Consider the following 14,249-nt stretch of genomic DNA (forward strand, 5'->3'; position numbering starts at 1 on the left):
ACGGCGTTTCCTGTTGTTCGCCGGACCTGCCGTCGGGGAACCTGCCATGGTTCACCATGAGGGGGACCGGGAGATCCCGCTGGCAAAAAGGGCCAGAAAATTCAGCCACTCGAATTTGGAGGAAGTGAGTAGAATTAGGGGCGCGGTCATTCAATGTTCAGTCATGTGGAGGAGGGCGGTGGTGGACAAAGTGGAGAAGCCTCAGACCATCCTAATGAGGACGTAGGTATAGAAGATTGGCTAAAGGGAAGGCAGTTGGCGCCAGAAAACTGGAAAGGTTAAAGGTTAAAGTGACCCAAGTGTTTCAGAGGAGGTGCCCACGCATCTGGGGCAGGGACTGGTAAAAAGGGGAATAAATATTCAGAATAGGAAGATCTAATCTGTCAGAAAGTGTTGAAATGATGAGTGTTTCAGGGCAGTGCTGGTTGTGGGCCTGGGGAAGGAGGTTAAAGGAGGCTGTGGGCAGTTTTGGGGGCAAAGGTTAGAGGTCATGGAGGGAAGATATCGAGAGGCGATGAGGTCAGTGACAGTCTGGAAGATGATAACTTGATGTTTGGTGGTGGAATCACCGGGTAGGTTGGAAGAGGTGCTGAAGAGTTGGCTTTAAGTCTCCACTATGTAGAGACGTGTTCCACTAACAGCAACAGTGCTTCCCTCGTCAGCAGGTTTAACAACTATCTTCCATCTAGACCTGAGAGAACAGAGTGCCGTGAATCCGATGACGGTGGGTCAGAGTTTGTGAGGGCAGTAGAGAAATTGATGTGGCTGGTGTCGCACTGGCCGTTCCCGATAAAAGGATCTAGCGAGGGAGGGTGTCCAGGTGCAGCAGGATTTCTAGAGATGGAACAAGTCTAGCACAGTGGTTAGCACAGTTGCTTCACAGCTCCAGGGTCCCAGGTTCGATTCCCGGCTTGGGTCGCTGTCTGTGTGGAGTTTGCACTTCTTCCCCGTGTCTGCGTGGGTTTCCTCCGGGTGCTCCGGTTTCCTCCCACAGTCCAAAGATGTGCAGGTTAGGTGGATTGGCCATGATAAATTGCCCTTAGTGACCAAAAAAGGGATGGGATTACTGGGTTACGGGGATAGGAAGGCGGCGTGGGCTTAAGTGGTGTGCTCTTTCCAAGGGCCGACGCAGACTTGATGGGCCGAATGGCCTCCTTCTGCACTGTAAATTCTATGATGGTGCGCGGGAAGAGGGATTTTGGCCAATGAAGTGGACATAGAGGCAAAGGCCAAAGGTCACTGTTCCAAAATGTTAACTTTGTTTCTCTGCCAACAGAGGCTGCCAGACTGTGTGGAGCGATTCCACCACAAGTTGTGTGTTTTTATTTTACTCTCTGGAAATCTGGAGGATCTGTGCTGCCTGAGGGTATAAATATCCACACGCCACAAGTGATCACCACAAATTGTTTCACAATGTAAACACCATTCATTGACTAGAAAACACACAAATGTTCCAGCAAACACAGACTTAGGTTAGCAAGGGTGCGGAAAAATGCAAAGGGGCGTCACGGTAGCATGGTGGTTAGCATCAATGCTTCACAGCTCCAGGGTCCCAGGTTCGATTCCCGGCTGGGTCACTCTCTGTGTGGAGTCTGCACGTCCTCCCCGTGTGTGCGTGGGTTTCCTCCGGGTGCTCCGGTTTCCTCCCACAGTCCAAAGATGTGCGGGTTAGGTGGATTGGCCATGCTAAATTGCCCATAGTGTAAGGTTAATGGGGGGATTGTTGGGTTACGGGGTTACGTGGGTTTAAGTGGGGTGATCATGGCTCGGCACAACATTGAGGGCCGAAGGGCCTGTTCTGTGCTGTACTGTTCTATGTTCTATGTTCTAAAACATGTTTGGAGATACACGCCCTGGGTTTCGCTCTCCCATTGGCCACGGGTGCAAGTGGCAGCGTGGACGCAGAATCTCGCGATCCTCGGAAAACGAGAATCGTACCAGCCAAATCTCGTTTTCCAACTCTCCCAGTCCCCCTACTCTGCACTCCCCCCTCCCCCCCCAATCTCGCCACTTGTAACAACATACAGTCAAATATAATCAGTGGACTCCCCCGCTGTATTGTCCCTCCAAATTTGAAATTCGGTTAACGACTGCTGTTCAAAAATAAGACGCAGGAGAAAGGAACCCGCCAGGGGCACGCAGATATGTACAGATCCCGGGGGGGTTGGGGGAGAGAGGGACATGCCGGGCTGGACCCTGGGGGCATCCTTGAACTGCTCTCTGGCACCTTTGGGTGCAGCACTGCTGGGGGTACTGTGGGGAACTCCATTGGGGTCGTTCCCCTTGTGCGTGTGGGGAGAGGGGGGTTTCTTGTGTCCGTGGGGTGGTGTCTTCCTGTACCTGTCGGTGCCGGTGGGGGATGGGGGGGATGGTTCCTGTATTCCCCCCCCCCCCCCCAATCATGCCGGTGACGTGAGCCACGCCTGCAGATTGTTTGCTGGATTCTCTGGCAGTGCAGCCCGGGAGCCTCACGCCGGCTCGCTCGCCTCATCCCGCACTCTGTGCACGGAATGGAAAATTACGACCACAGAGCTGAACAGTTGAGATGTTGGGCAGGATGTTACATCTCTCCCCCCCCCCCCCCCCCCCCCCCCCCCCCCCCCCCTCCCACAAACACACAGTTTTGGCCCCCATATTACAGAAACAATGCACAGGTTGAGGTACCGGTGAAGGTGCATCGAAGATTTCGAAGAATGAGACGAGAACTGAGAGGAACTCTCTTGCCGTTCGCTGGCGTTGGGACTCTCTGGTCACACCGGCAGCGCACCCCGGTTTCCCGGCAGCACGGGGGTGGCGACAAAGGGAAATCCCATTGATAAGCAGCGGGAGTAGAGAATCCCACCGCCATCGAACGCCGCCGTCAAACTCTCCGTCCTCGCTCGCAAGCAGTAGCGAGACGGACTCGGAGCGGAGAATCCAGCCCATAATTCAATCGGGAAGGAACAATCAAGCCGTGTCTCTTTTCTCTAGAAAGGACAAGGCTGAGGAGTTGACACAAACGAGGTTTCTTTAAATCATGAAGGAGTTTGATAATGTCGACATGGAGAAGATGTCTCCACTTTTAGGGGAGTCCAAAACTGGGGATTGTGAAGATATTCACCAATAAACCAATCAGAAATTCAGGTGCATTCTCTGCACCAGTTGAGGAGTGAGAATCTGGAATTTGCGGAATCATTGAGTGAACGACGTGGATACATTTAAGGAGAATCTAGATAACCTGGTGAAGGTATGTTGATAGCAGTGAGGTGAAGCAGGGTGGTTCAAGTGAAGCTTGAACGCTAACATGGGCCAGTTGGGCCGAATGGCCTCTTTCTGAGCACTGTATTGATCTTGGTTGTAATAGTCTGCCTGCCTGGTTAAATAATTATCTCGCACATACTCGCTCTGGTAGTCATCCATCTCGCCTTGGTGGCCAACTCGGTGTTCAGCGAAACTGGAGTCTCTTCACCACGGAGCCAATGTATCGAGCCTCTGGGCTGTCCAAACAGGATTGTCCCCCCTCTCAACCTCCCCAGTTAAGTCCAAAGGAATGCAAAGCAATATTTTTAGCACCAGCTGGTTTGCAGGAGTTGCTGGAAAGATGACAGAGTTGGGCATCGGTCTACCCTTGTGCTCTGCCAGGGTTTACTCCCTTTGCCTTCATCCCACCCAAGTTTTCTATAAGACAATGGAACTATCTGCCCAGAGTTGGAAGATTCATGCAAGGTGAACGGCCACTTGGCCAAGGTGCCGGCTGCAAATGGTACTCGTGAGATCTCTACGCCGGCAAACCTCAGCACATTTGGGAGAGGATGGGAGAGGGTTATTTGGGAGGGGAAATACCCAAAAGGACGTGGTAAAAAGTTCATTGTGTCAACGAGGAAAGGGAGAACAGGACTATGAGAAGGATGGGTCCCTGATTGAGCTTTGCTGTGGGTGATTTCTGGTACACGCTGCGTGAAGTAGTTTCAAAGGCACAACTTACTTGAACATATTAACTTGATGGAGGTGTACTCTCGGCCACAGTCCTTCCTGTAGTGACAACGCAACCAGTTGAGGAGACACAAGCCATTTCCACATTGTAGCTCTTCCTTCTTACACGGCAGTATGTTTTGTTCAGCTGATTGAATGAATGGAAATGGACATGGGTTACACGGCAAGGGACGTCAAAGTCAGCTGCTGATCAATACATCATAATGGTGACATTACATTCCTGTTTATTCCCAACATACAGAATTCCAATGACCCTCATCCATTCCTTTTAACTCCTAATCTATTGAATCCCAAGGGAGCAAAGTTTACCCATTCACTCGCCTTGTGTAGAATTCTATAGACGCAAAAACATCTTCAATCACACCCATGACATCAATCCCATTGGTGCAAACACCTATCCGTTCACTCCCATTGTAAACACTCTCAAAACCCCTTTCCATTCAGTCCAGGAAAGGGCAACAGACAGAGGGGAACACCACCGCCTGCAAGTTCCCCCTTCGACCCACTCACCACCCTGACTTGGAAATATATCGGCCGTTCCTTCACTGTCGCTGGGTCAAAATCCTGGAACTCCCTCCCTAACAGCAATGTGGGTGTACCTACACCACATGGACTGCAGCGGTTCAAGAAGGCAGCTCACCACCACCTTCTTTCTCAGCACAGTGGTTAGCACTGCTGCCTCACAGCCCCAGGGACCCGGGTTTGATTCCCGGCCTTGGGTCACTGTTCGTGTGTAGTTCTCCCCGAGCATGTGTGGGTTTCCTCCGGGTGCTCCGGTTTCCTCCCACAGCGGGTTAGGTGGATCAGCCATGCTATATTGCCCCTTAGTGTCCAAAGATATGCAGGTTAGGTGGGGTTACGGGGATAGGGCGGGGGGGAGTGGGCCTAGGTAAAATGCTCTTTCAGAGGGTTGGTGCAGACTTGAGGGGCTGAATCTCCACTGAATCGCATTGTAGGGATTCTATGATTCTCAAGTGTAATTAGGGATGTAATTTAGCCACTCCTGTGAAATAGTTTTAAAACACTATCAAACACAAAGTAATTTTGAACAACTTTCTTAAATCTCACTGTAGTTTTCTCTGGTTCAAGGTGAATAATCGCAGCTTCGTCACGGTAGCATTGTGGTTAGCACAATCGCTTCACAGCTCCAGGGTCCCAGGTTCAATTCCGGCTTGGGTCACTGTCTGTGCGGAGTCTGCATGTTCTCCCCCTGCCTGCGTGGGTTTCCTCCGGGTGCTCCGGTTTCCTCCCACAGTCCAAAGATGTGCAGGTTAGGTGGATTGGCCATGATAAATTGCCCTCAGTGTCCAAAATTGCCCTTAGTGTTGGGTGGGCTTACTGTGTTATGGGGATAAGGTGGAGGTGTTGACCTTGGGCGGGGTGCTCTTTCCAAGAGCCGGTGCAGACTCGATGGGCCGAATGGCCTCCTTCTGCACTGTAAATTCTATGTCACTCTGCTCCTTTATCATACTGCTTTTCGGGATCTTACGGTGCACAAATTGGCTACCATGTTAATCCTCATTGCAACAATGACGAACCTCGACAATACTTAACTGGCTTGTATGGCATGTCCGAAGGTTATTAAAAATGCTGTGTAAATGCAAGTAGATGCAGAGAAGGTGTTTCCACTTGTGGGTGAGACCAGAATGAGGGGAGACGAAGATAAGGCGATCATTGCTGACAGAATGAGGGGAGACGAAGATAAGACGATCATTGCTGAGATGGAGAATTCGGGAGAAGGTGCATCCCTCAGGGAGTGGTGAGGATGGCTGGAAGAGTGATTGAGCTTCCCTGTTACTCCTGTTGTTACTCCTGCTGTCAACTGGAAAGGCATCAGGAGTAGCATCAGAGGTCACTTGACTCTCTGCTGGCCAAACTGTGTCGGATTACATCGGGTTCGAAAGGATACCGAAGAAACTAAAAGATGATAAAGATTTGCATTTATATGGTGCTTTTCACGGACACCGGATGTATGCAGCCAATGAAGTGCTTTTTGAAGTGTCGTCACTGTTTGCAATGTCCAACACATGGCAGCTAATTTACACACAGCAAGATTATCACAGAATTTACAGTGCAGAAGGAAGCCATTCGGCCCATCGAGTCTGCACCAGCTCTTGGAAAGAGCGCCCTACCCAAGGTCAACACCTCCACCCTATCCCCATAACCCAGTAACCCCACCCAACACAAAGGGCAATTTTGGACACTAAGTGCAATTTATCACGGCCAATCCACCTAACCTGCACATCTTTGGACTGTGGGAGGAAACCGGAGCACCCGGAGGAAACCCACGCACACACGGGGAGGATGTGCAAACTCCGCACAGACAGTGACCCAAGCCGGGAATCGAACCTGGGACCCTGGAGCTGTGAAGCAATTGAGCTATCCACAATGCTACCGTGCTGCCCCAATGATCCCACAACAGCAATATGATAGTGACCAGATAATCTGTCTTTTTTTGTGATGTTGATTGAAGGATAAATATTGGCTGCTCCTATTCGAAATAATGCCATGGGATCTTTCACAGCTTTATCACCCAAGACGGCACCTTGTTAAAATTTTTAAAATAAATTAATAATCTTTATTATTGTCACAAGTAGGCTACATTAACACTGCAATGAAGTTACTGTGACAAGCCCCCCCTAGTCCCCACATTCCGGCGCCTGTTCAGGTACACAGAGGGAGAATTCAGAATATCCAAATTACCTAACAGCACGTCTTTTGGGACTTGTGGGAGGAAACCGGAGGCACCCGGAGGAAAACCCACGCAGATACGGGGAGAGCGTGCAAACTCCACACAGTGACCCAAGCCGGGAATCGAACCCGGGCCCCTGGCGCTGTGGAGCAACTGTGCTAACCACCTGGATACCCTGCCACTCAATTTAGAGTACCCAATTCATTTTTTTGCAATTAAGGGGCAAGTTAGCGTGGCCAATCCACCTACCCTGCGCAACCTTTGGGTTGTGGAGGTGAGACCCACACAGACGTGGGGAGAATGTGCAAACTCCACACGGACAGTGACCCGGGGCCGGGATCGAACCTGGGTCCTCTGCGCCGTGAGGCAGCAGTGCTAACCTCTGCGCCACCGTGCCGCCGTCCACAGGACGCCACCTTTGACAGTTCCGTGCTGGGTTGGTGCTGCACTGGCGAGTCAGCCTTGATTCTTGCCTTGAAGTGAGATTCAGACCCACAACTTTGTGATTCAGAATCCAGCGTGCTTTCAGCTGACACACAGAAACAGGCCATTCAGCCCATCCAGTCTATGCTGGTTGATTGTGCTCCTCTTGAGCCTCCTCCCATCTCTCCTCATTTAAATCTACCACCGTAACCTTCCACTCCATCTCCCTCGTAGACTCGTCAAGTTTCCCCTTAAATGTATCCGGACTATTCACCTCAATCACTCCCTGTGGGAGCGAGTTCCTGATTCTCATCACACTCTGGGTAAAGAGGTTTCTTCTGAATTCCCTCCTGGATTGCTTGGTCACTGTCCTGTATTGTTGGTCTCTACCGATGCTCTTCCCCACAAGAGAAAAATATTTCTCTGTATCCTAGAATCCCTACAGTGCAGGAGGAGGGCTCTCGGCATCAACCCTCTGAAAGAGCACCCGACCTACGCCCACTCCCCCGCCTCATCCCAGTAACTCCATAACCCCACCTAATACCTTGGACGCTTAATTTGCCGTTCTGTAAATGTATTAATGTCCTCTTGCACTATGTTGCAGTCTGCCTTGGTATTGACAATCCCCTCAATTTGGCGTCATTAGAAATTCTATTTTTGTTTCCAAAGTCCAAATCATTAATATAAATTGTGAAAAGCAATGGTCTCAGCATTGATCCTTGTGGAGCACCACTTCACCCCCTCTACCAGTCTGAATAAATACCCTTTACTCCCACTCTCTGCTTCTTTCTGTCCTTTCTCAAAACATTTTTCCAATTGAGGGGCAATTTAGTGCGGCCAATCCACCTGCCCTGCAGGGTTGTGGAGAGTTAGACCCACGCAGATACGGGGAGAATGTGCAAACTCCACACGGACAGTGCCTTGGGGCCGGGATCGAACCCGGGCCCTCGGCGCCGTGAGACAGCAGTGCTAACCACTGCGCCACCACACCGCCCCTCCCCCCTCTGCTTTCTGTCATGAAGCAATTCATTCTGTCACTTGTCCCCTGTCTCCACAATCATTGACCTTGGTCTATTATGGGGAACCGTATTCAAGGCCTCTTAAAAATCTAGATAAATCACATCTACTGCGTAACCATTGTCTACTCTCTCTGTTACCTCCCCAAAAAAATTCAATAAGGTTGGTCAAGCAAAGTTTTCCCTTTTGAAATCCACGCTGACTCAGCACTATTTTATTTTTCTTCCTTAAATGCTCTTCAATTCTCTCCTTTAATCAGGATTCCATTATTTTAACTGCTGCCCAAGGTAAACTGACTGGTCTATAAGTCCCTGGACATATTCTGTTTTAATTATAGGAATTACGTTAGCAATCCGCCTGTCCTCTGGCGCTATGTTTTTTTCCAACAAACAATTCAGTGTCATGTCTATCTCCTGGTAAATACCAAAATGAAACAATTATTTAATGTTTCTGTCATCTCTATCATTACCTGCGATATTAACCTGTCTACCCCTGAATAGTCTTTTCCCAACACAGCCTTCCTTTTTTATTGATATGCCGATAAAGTATTTGACTGCTTTGTTGTTTTTCCCCCTGCCCCCGCCCCCCCGGTCGTTTAATTTCATAGTTGCTCTTTAGTTTCCTTTTTTATCACTTTCTGAATTTCTTCATGTTCTCTCTGATCATCCTCTGATATGTATGTACTTAAATTCAGATTTTTGTCTTTCCCCAATTGTTCCATTGTGCCTTTATTCATTCACGGAGTCCCAGGAGTGTTCAGTTTTTTTTAATGGAATATATTTTTCCTGCACTGTGTTGAACACAATTTTAAATGTTTCCCAATGTTATTCCATGTCGCAGGTTGCCAGGATTTTGCACATTTTATTTTCCCCAAGTTCTGTTCTCACTTCCTCAAAATCAGCTTTCCTCCAATCTATTAGCCTGGTTTTCATTATACTTACGTCCATCTCTATCATCATCTTAAAGTGTTCTATATTAAGGTCACTATTGACTGGACATTCCCCTACTTTTACTCCCCTTATTTGCTGTGGTACATTCCCCATTATTGGATCCAATCCCTTGTTGGGTTTTCATATATATTGAGGTAGAAAGGAGACCTGTACACGTTTCCTTAACACCTTTACCGACCTCTTCCATCCAATTGAGTATCAGGGCAGTTGAAATTCCTCATGATTTTTATTCTATGGCCAGATATTTTTGTGGATAAGTGACCCCGTCCCACGGCTGAAGAGCCGGGGGTTAGCCCACCTCTGCCGGCCCAGGAAGCCACAACTGGATTTTGCGGCTGAAGGCAGCTAACTGCCTAAAGTCACGGCTTCTGCCTCCAGTTGGGGGGAATGTCCCACCTCCAAGACCTGCCGACCAATCAGATGGTAGTGGCCATGGGATCTTTCATGTCCATCTGGGAGGGCGGACAGTGCCTCAGCTTTAACAGCCCACCTGAAGGGCAGCACCTCCGACAGTATGGCACCCCCTCAGTATTACATTGCACTGGAAGTGCAAGTCTGTTTGATGTGCTCAAGCCTCTGGTAAGGACTTGAACGTTCCATGTCCCTGTGATCAGAGTTGAGTGGCCAGTGGCCCTGAAATCATGTCGTCTCATTGCACTGACCTTCCTGACTCATATGAGTCCTGTACTGACGGGCGGTATGGTAGCAAAGCGGTTAGCACTGTTACTTCACAGCGGCAGGGCTCCAGGTTCGATTCCCGGCTTGGGTCACTGTCTGTGCAGAGTCTGCACGTTCTTCCCGTGTCTGCGTGGGTTTCCTCCGGATGCTCCGGTTTCCTCCCACAAGACCCGAAAGACGGGCTGTTAGGTGAACTGGACATTCTGAATTCTCCCTCAGTGTACCCGAACAGGCGGCGGAGTGTGGGGACTAGGGGCTTTTCACAGTAACTTCATTGCAGTGTTAATATAAGCCTACTTGTGACAATAAAGGTTATTATTATTATTACTGAGGAGGTAATGATGGAAGGTGTACAGCCTCGCGGAATTGGAACTGGTTGTCTTGGCCCAGTATCAAATCCAATTCTAACTGTACCAGGGTTAAAGGGTAACTTTCTTTTGCCACCTGGAATGGTTATATCCACCTCAGCGACATTACCTGTCTCCCTCCGACTTCAGCTCTAACGTCTCTGATGCTTTCATCCTCGACTATTCTGATGTTCCCCTGGCCAAATTCACCTTTTGTAAACCTGAACTCGTCCAAAATTCTGCTGCTCACATTTTAATGCCCACCGATCCTGCATACCCAACGTCCCTGTGCTCACTCACCCTCAGTCTACCAACCCCTCCGTTGGATTGGATTTGTGCTTATTGTCACATGTACCGAGGTACAGTGAAAAAGATCGCTCTTTCTGAGGGTCAGTACTGTCCTCTGGTACACAATGTAAGTACATAGACACAAGCGTCGGGTGAAGTATACAGAGTATAGTACTACCCAGTAGAGAAGATGTGTGTGTGTGGAGAGATCAGCTCAATCCAGGAGTCATTCAGGAGTCACTCAGCAGGTAAGGAGCTGTTTTTGAATCGGTCCGTGCGCGTGTTCTCAGACTTTTATTTCTCCTGCCCAATGGAAGAGGTTGGAAGAGAGAATAACCCGGCTGGGAGGGGTCTTTGATTATGCTGCCCACTTTCCCCAGGCAGCGGGAGGTGTGGACAGAGTCACTGGCTGGGAGGCGGGTTCGCCTGATGGACTGGGCTGCGTTCACGACTCTCTGAAGTTTCTTACATGCTTGGGCAGAGCAGTTGCTGTACCAGGCTGTGATGCAGCCAGATAGAATGCTTTCTATGGTACATCTGTAAAAGTTGGTAACACTCAATGGGGACATGCTGAATTTCCTTAGTTTCCTGAGGAAGTATAGGCGCTGCTGGGCTTTCTTGGTCGTAGCATCGATGTGGGTGGACCAGGACAGATTGTCGGTGATTTAAAATGCTGGTGTTTATGTTTAAAGCCTCCAATCTCTTGTGATGGAATCATTCTTCCGAGCTCCATATCCTTCTCCGGTCCTACAATCCTCCCAGAATGTTTGGTTCCTCTGACTCCCGATTCCTCTCTCCTTTTATTTTTTCACTCGTGGCCAGTCCCTCCCCCACCACTCTGGAGTTCCTCCCCTGAACTCCATTGTCCCTCCGTCCCAGCTATCTGCACCTTGATTCCAAACTTGTTGACCAAGCTTACGATCATCCCGCCTAATTTCTCCACCGTTGGCCTTTAAAATGTTCTCTTTGAACTCTCTCTGGAGCGCCTTGGTGACGTATCACTCCTGCTTTGTTCTCAATGCTCTGCTGGGATCTCACCTTCATTTGGAGACTTGTCTGCATTGGGTTATTAAATTCCCTGGAAAGCAGCGAGCATCCCTACTCCTTAATGAAGCACAATTGTCTTTTAGCATGGAAAAAAAACACTTGCAAAGTGTGGGATAACATCATTTCAATACGATAACGGATATCATTGTTCCTGATGAGGTTTTGCACCCAGCTATTTGGCGTGGGCAATCCTTGTTAAAAAGAATAGTTGTTCCTGGCCAATTATCCAGGGCCTTGGGCAGCACGGTGGAGCAGTGGTTAGCACTGCTGCCTCATGGCACCGAGGTCCCAGGTTCAATCCCGACCCTGGGTCACTGTCCGTGTGGAGTTTGCACATTCTCCCCATGTTTGCGTGGGTCTCACCCCCACAACCCAAAGATGTGGCGGGTAGGTGGATTGGCCATGTTAAATTGTCTCTTAATTGGAAAAAATGAATTAGAACATAGAACAGTACAGGCCCTTCGGCCCTCGATGTTGTGCCGAGCAATGATCTCCCTACTCAAACCCACGAATCCACCCTATACCCGTAACCCAACAACCCCCCCCCTCCTTAACCTTACTTTTTAGGACACTACGGGCAATTTAGCATGGCCAATCCACCTAACCCGCACATCTTTGGACTGTGGGAGGAAACCGGAGCGCCCGGAGGAAACCCACGCACACACGGGGAGGACGTGCAGACTCCGCACGGACAGTGACCCAGCGGGGAATCGAACCTGGGACCCTGGAGCTGTGAAGCATTTATGCTAACCACCATGCTACCGTGCTGCCCACTGCTACCGTGCTTGGGTACACTAAATTTGTATTTAAAAAAATTATCCAGGGCCTTGGTGAGGAATGTTGTGTTCAGTTTTGGTCTCCTTATCTGAGGAAGGATGTTCCAGTCAGTATTTGTTGATGTACCATTTGTCAATGTTCTCTGTCGATTATTCTTTTGTCTCCTCTGTACGTATTGTGTCCGTTCCCTTGTCCGCAGAAAAATACTTTCCACTGTACTGGGCTGTATAGGGGCTGTTTAGCTCACTGGGCTAAATCGCCGGCTTCGAAAGCAGACCAAGGCAAGCCAGCAGCACCGTTCGATTCCCGTAACAGCCTCCCCGAACAGGCGCCGGAATGTGGCGACTAGGGGCTTTTCACAGTAACTTCATTGAAGCCTACTCGTGGCATTAAGCGATTTTCATTTTCATTTCATTTCAGTACTGACCCTCTGACAGTGCAGCACTCCCTCAGTACTGACCCTCTGACAGTGCGGCACTCCCTCAGTACTGACACTCTGACAGTGCAGCACTCCCACAGTACTGACCCTCTGACAGTGCAGCACTCCCTCAGTACTGACCCTCTGACAGCGCAGCACTCCATCAGTACTGACCCTCTGACAGTGCAGCACTCTCTCCGTACTGACCCTCTGACAGTGCAGCACTCCCTCAGTACTGACCCTCTGACAGTGCTGCACTCCCTCAGTGCTGACCCTCTGACAGTGCAGCACTCCCTCAGTACTGACCCTCTGACAGTGCGGCCCTCCCTCAGTACTGACCCTCTGACAGTGCAGCACTCTCTCCGTACTGACCCCCTGACAGTGCTGCACATCCTCAGCACTGACCCTCTGACAGTGCTGCACTCCCTCAGTACTGACCCTCTGACAGTGCAGAACTCCTTCAGTACTGACCCTCTGACAATGCAGCGCTCCCTCAGTACTGACCCTCTGACAGTGCAGCATTCCCTCAGTACTGACCCTCTGACAGCACAGCACTCCCTCAGTACTGACCCTCTGACAGTGCAGCACTCCCTCAGGACTGACCATCTGACAGTGCAGCACTCCCTCAGTACTGACCCTCTGACAGTGTGGCACTCCCTCAGTACTGACCCTCTGACAGTGCAGCACTCCCTCAGTACTGACCCTCTGACAGTGCAGCACTCTCTCCGTACTGACCCTCTGACAGTGCAGAACACCTTCAGTACTGACCCTCTGACAGTGCAGCACTCCCTCAGGACTGACCCTCTGACAGTGCAGCACTCCCTCAGTACTGACCCTCTGATAGTGCAGCACTCCCTCGGTACTGACCCTCTGACAGTGCAGCACTCCCTCAGTACTACCCTCTGACAGTGCAGCACTCCCTCAGTACTGACCCTCTGACAGTGCAGCACTCCCTCAGTACTGACCCTCTGACAGTGCGGCACTCCCTCAGTACTGACCCTCTGACAGTGCGGCACTCCCTCAGTACTACCCTCTGACAGTGCAGCACTCCCTCAGTACTACCCTCTGACAGTGCAGCACTCCCTCAGTACTGACCCTCTGACAGTGCGGCACTCCCTCAGTACTGTCCCTCTGACAGTGCGGCACTCCCTCAGTACTACCCTCTGACAGTACCCTCTTACTCGTGAAAATAAGCGATTTTCATTTTTTTCATTTCACTTAGGTACATGTGACAATAATTATCAATGAATCAATCAATCTCTCAGGGGAGTGCAAAGAAGGTTTAGCAGACTGACTCATGGGATGGCAGGGTGTACGTATGAGGAGAGATTGAATCGGTTAGGACTGTATTCTCTGGGGTTCAGGAAAATGCTGAAATCTATAAAAGCACGGAAATCTATAAAATTCTAACAGGTATGGACAGGGTAGATGCAGGAAGGATGTACCCGATGCTGAGGGAGTCCAGAACCAGGGGTCACAGGCTGAGGATACGGGGTAGACCATTTAGGACAGAGATGAGGAGACATTTTTACACCCAGAGAGTGGTGGCCTGTGGGATTTGCTACCACAGAAAGCAGTTGCAGCCAAAATATTGCATGTTCCCAAGAAGCAGTTAGATATAGCACTTCAGGTGAAGGGGA

The 14,249-nt window shown here is 49.9% G+C and overlaps 1 protein-coding gene across 2 annotated transcripts in view; it reads right to left on the reverse strand.

The window, feature by feature from the left end:
* Positions 1-14,249, reverse strand: part of bean1 (brain expressed, associated with NEDD4, 1) — a 120,896-nt gene that overhangs the window by 89,700 nt on the left and 16,947 nt on the right. For both annotated transcript variants that reach the window (XM_038806237.1, XM_038806236.1), the window contains one exon: positions 3,965-4,099. In XM_038806237.1, coding sequence (XP_038662165.1) covers positions 3,965-4,099 — 135 coding nt within the window. The remainder of the gene's footprint in view (positions 1-3,964; positions 4,100-14,249) is intronic.

The sequence above is a fragment of the Scyliorhinus canicula genome, chromosome 9 (assembly GCF_902713615.1).
Source record: "Scyliorhinus canicula chromosome 9, sScyCan1.1, whole genome shotgun sequence".
NCBI classification, from domain to species: domain Eukaryota; kingdom Metazoa; phylum Chordata; class Chondrichthyes; order Carcharhiniformes; family Scyliorhinidae; genus Scyliorhinus; species Scyliorhinus canicula.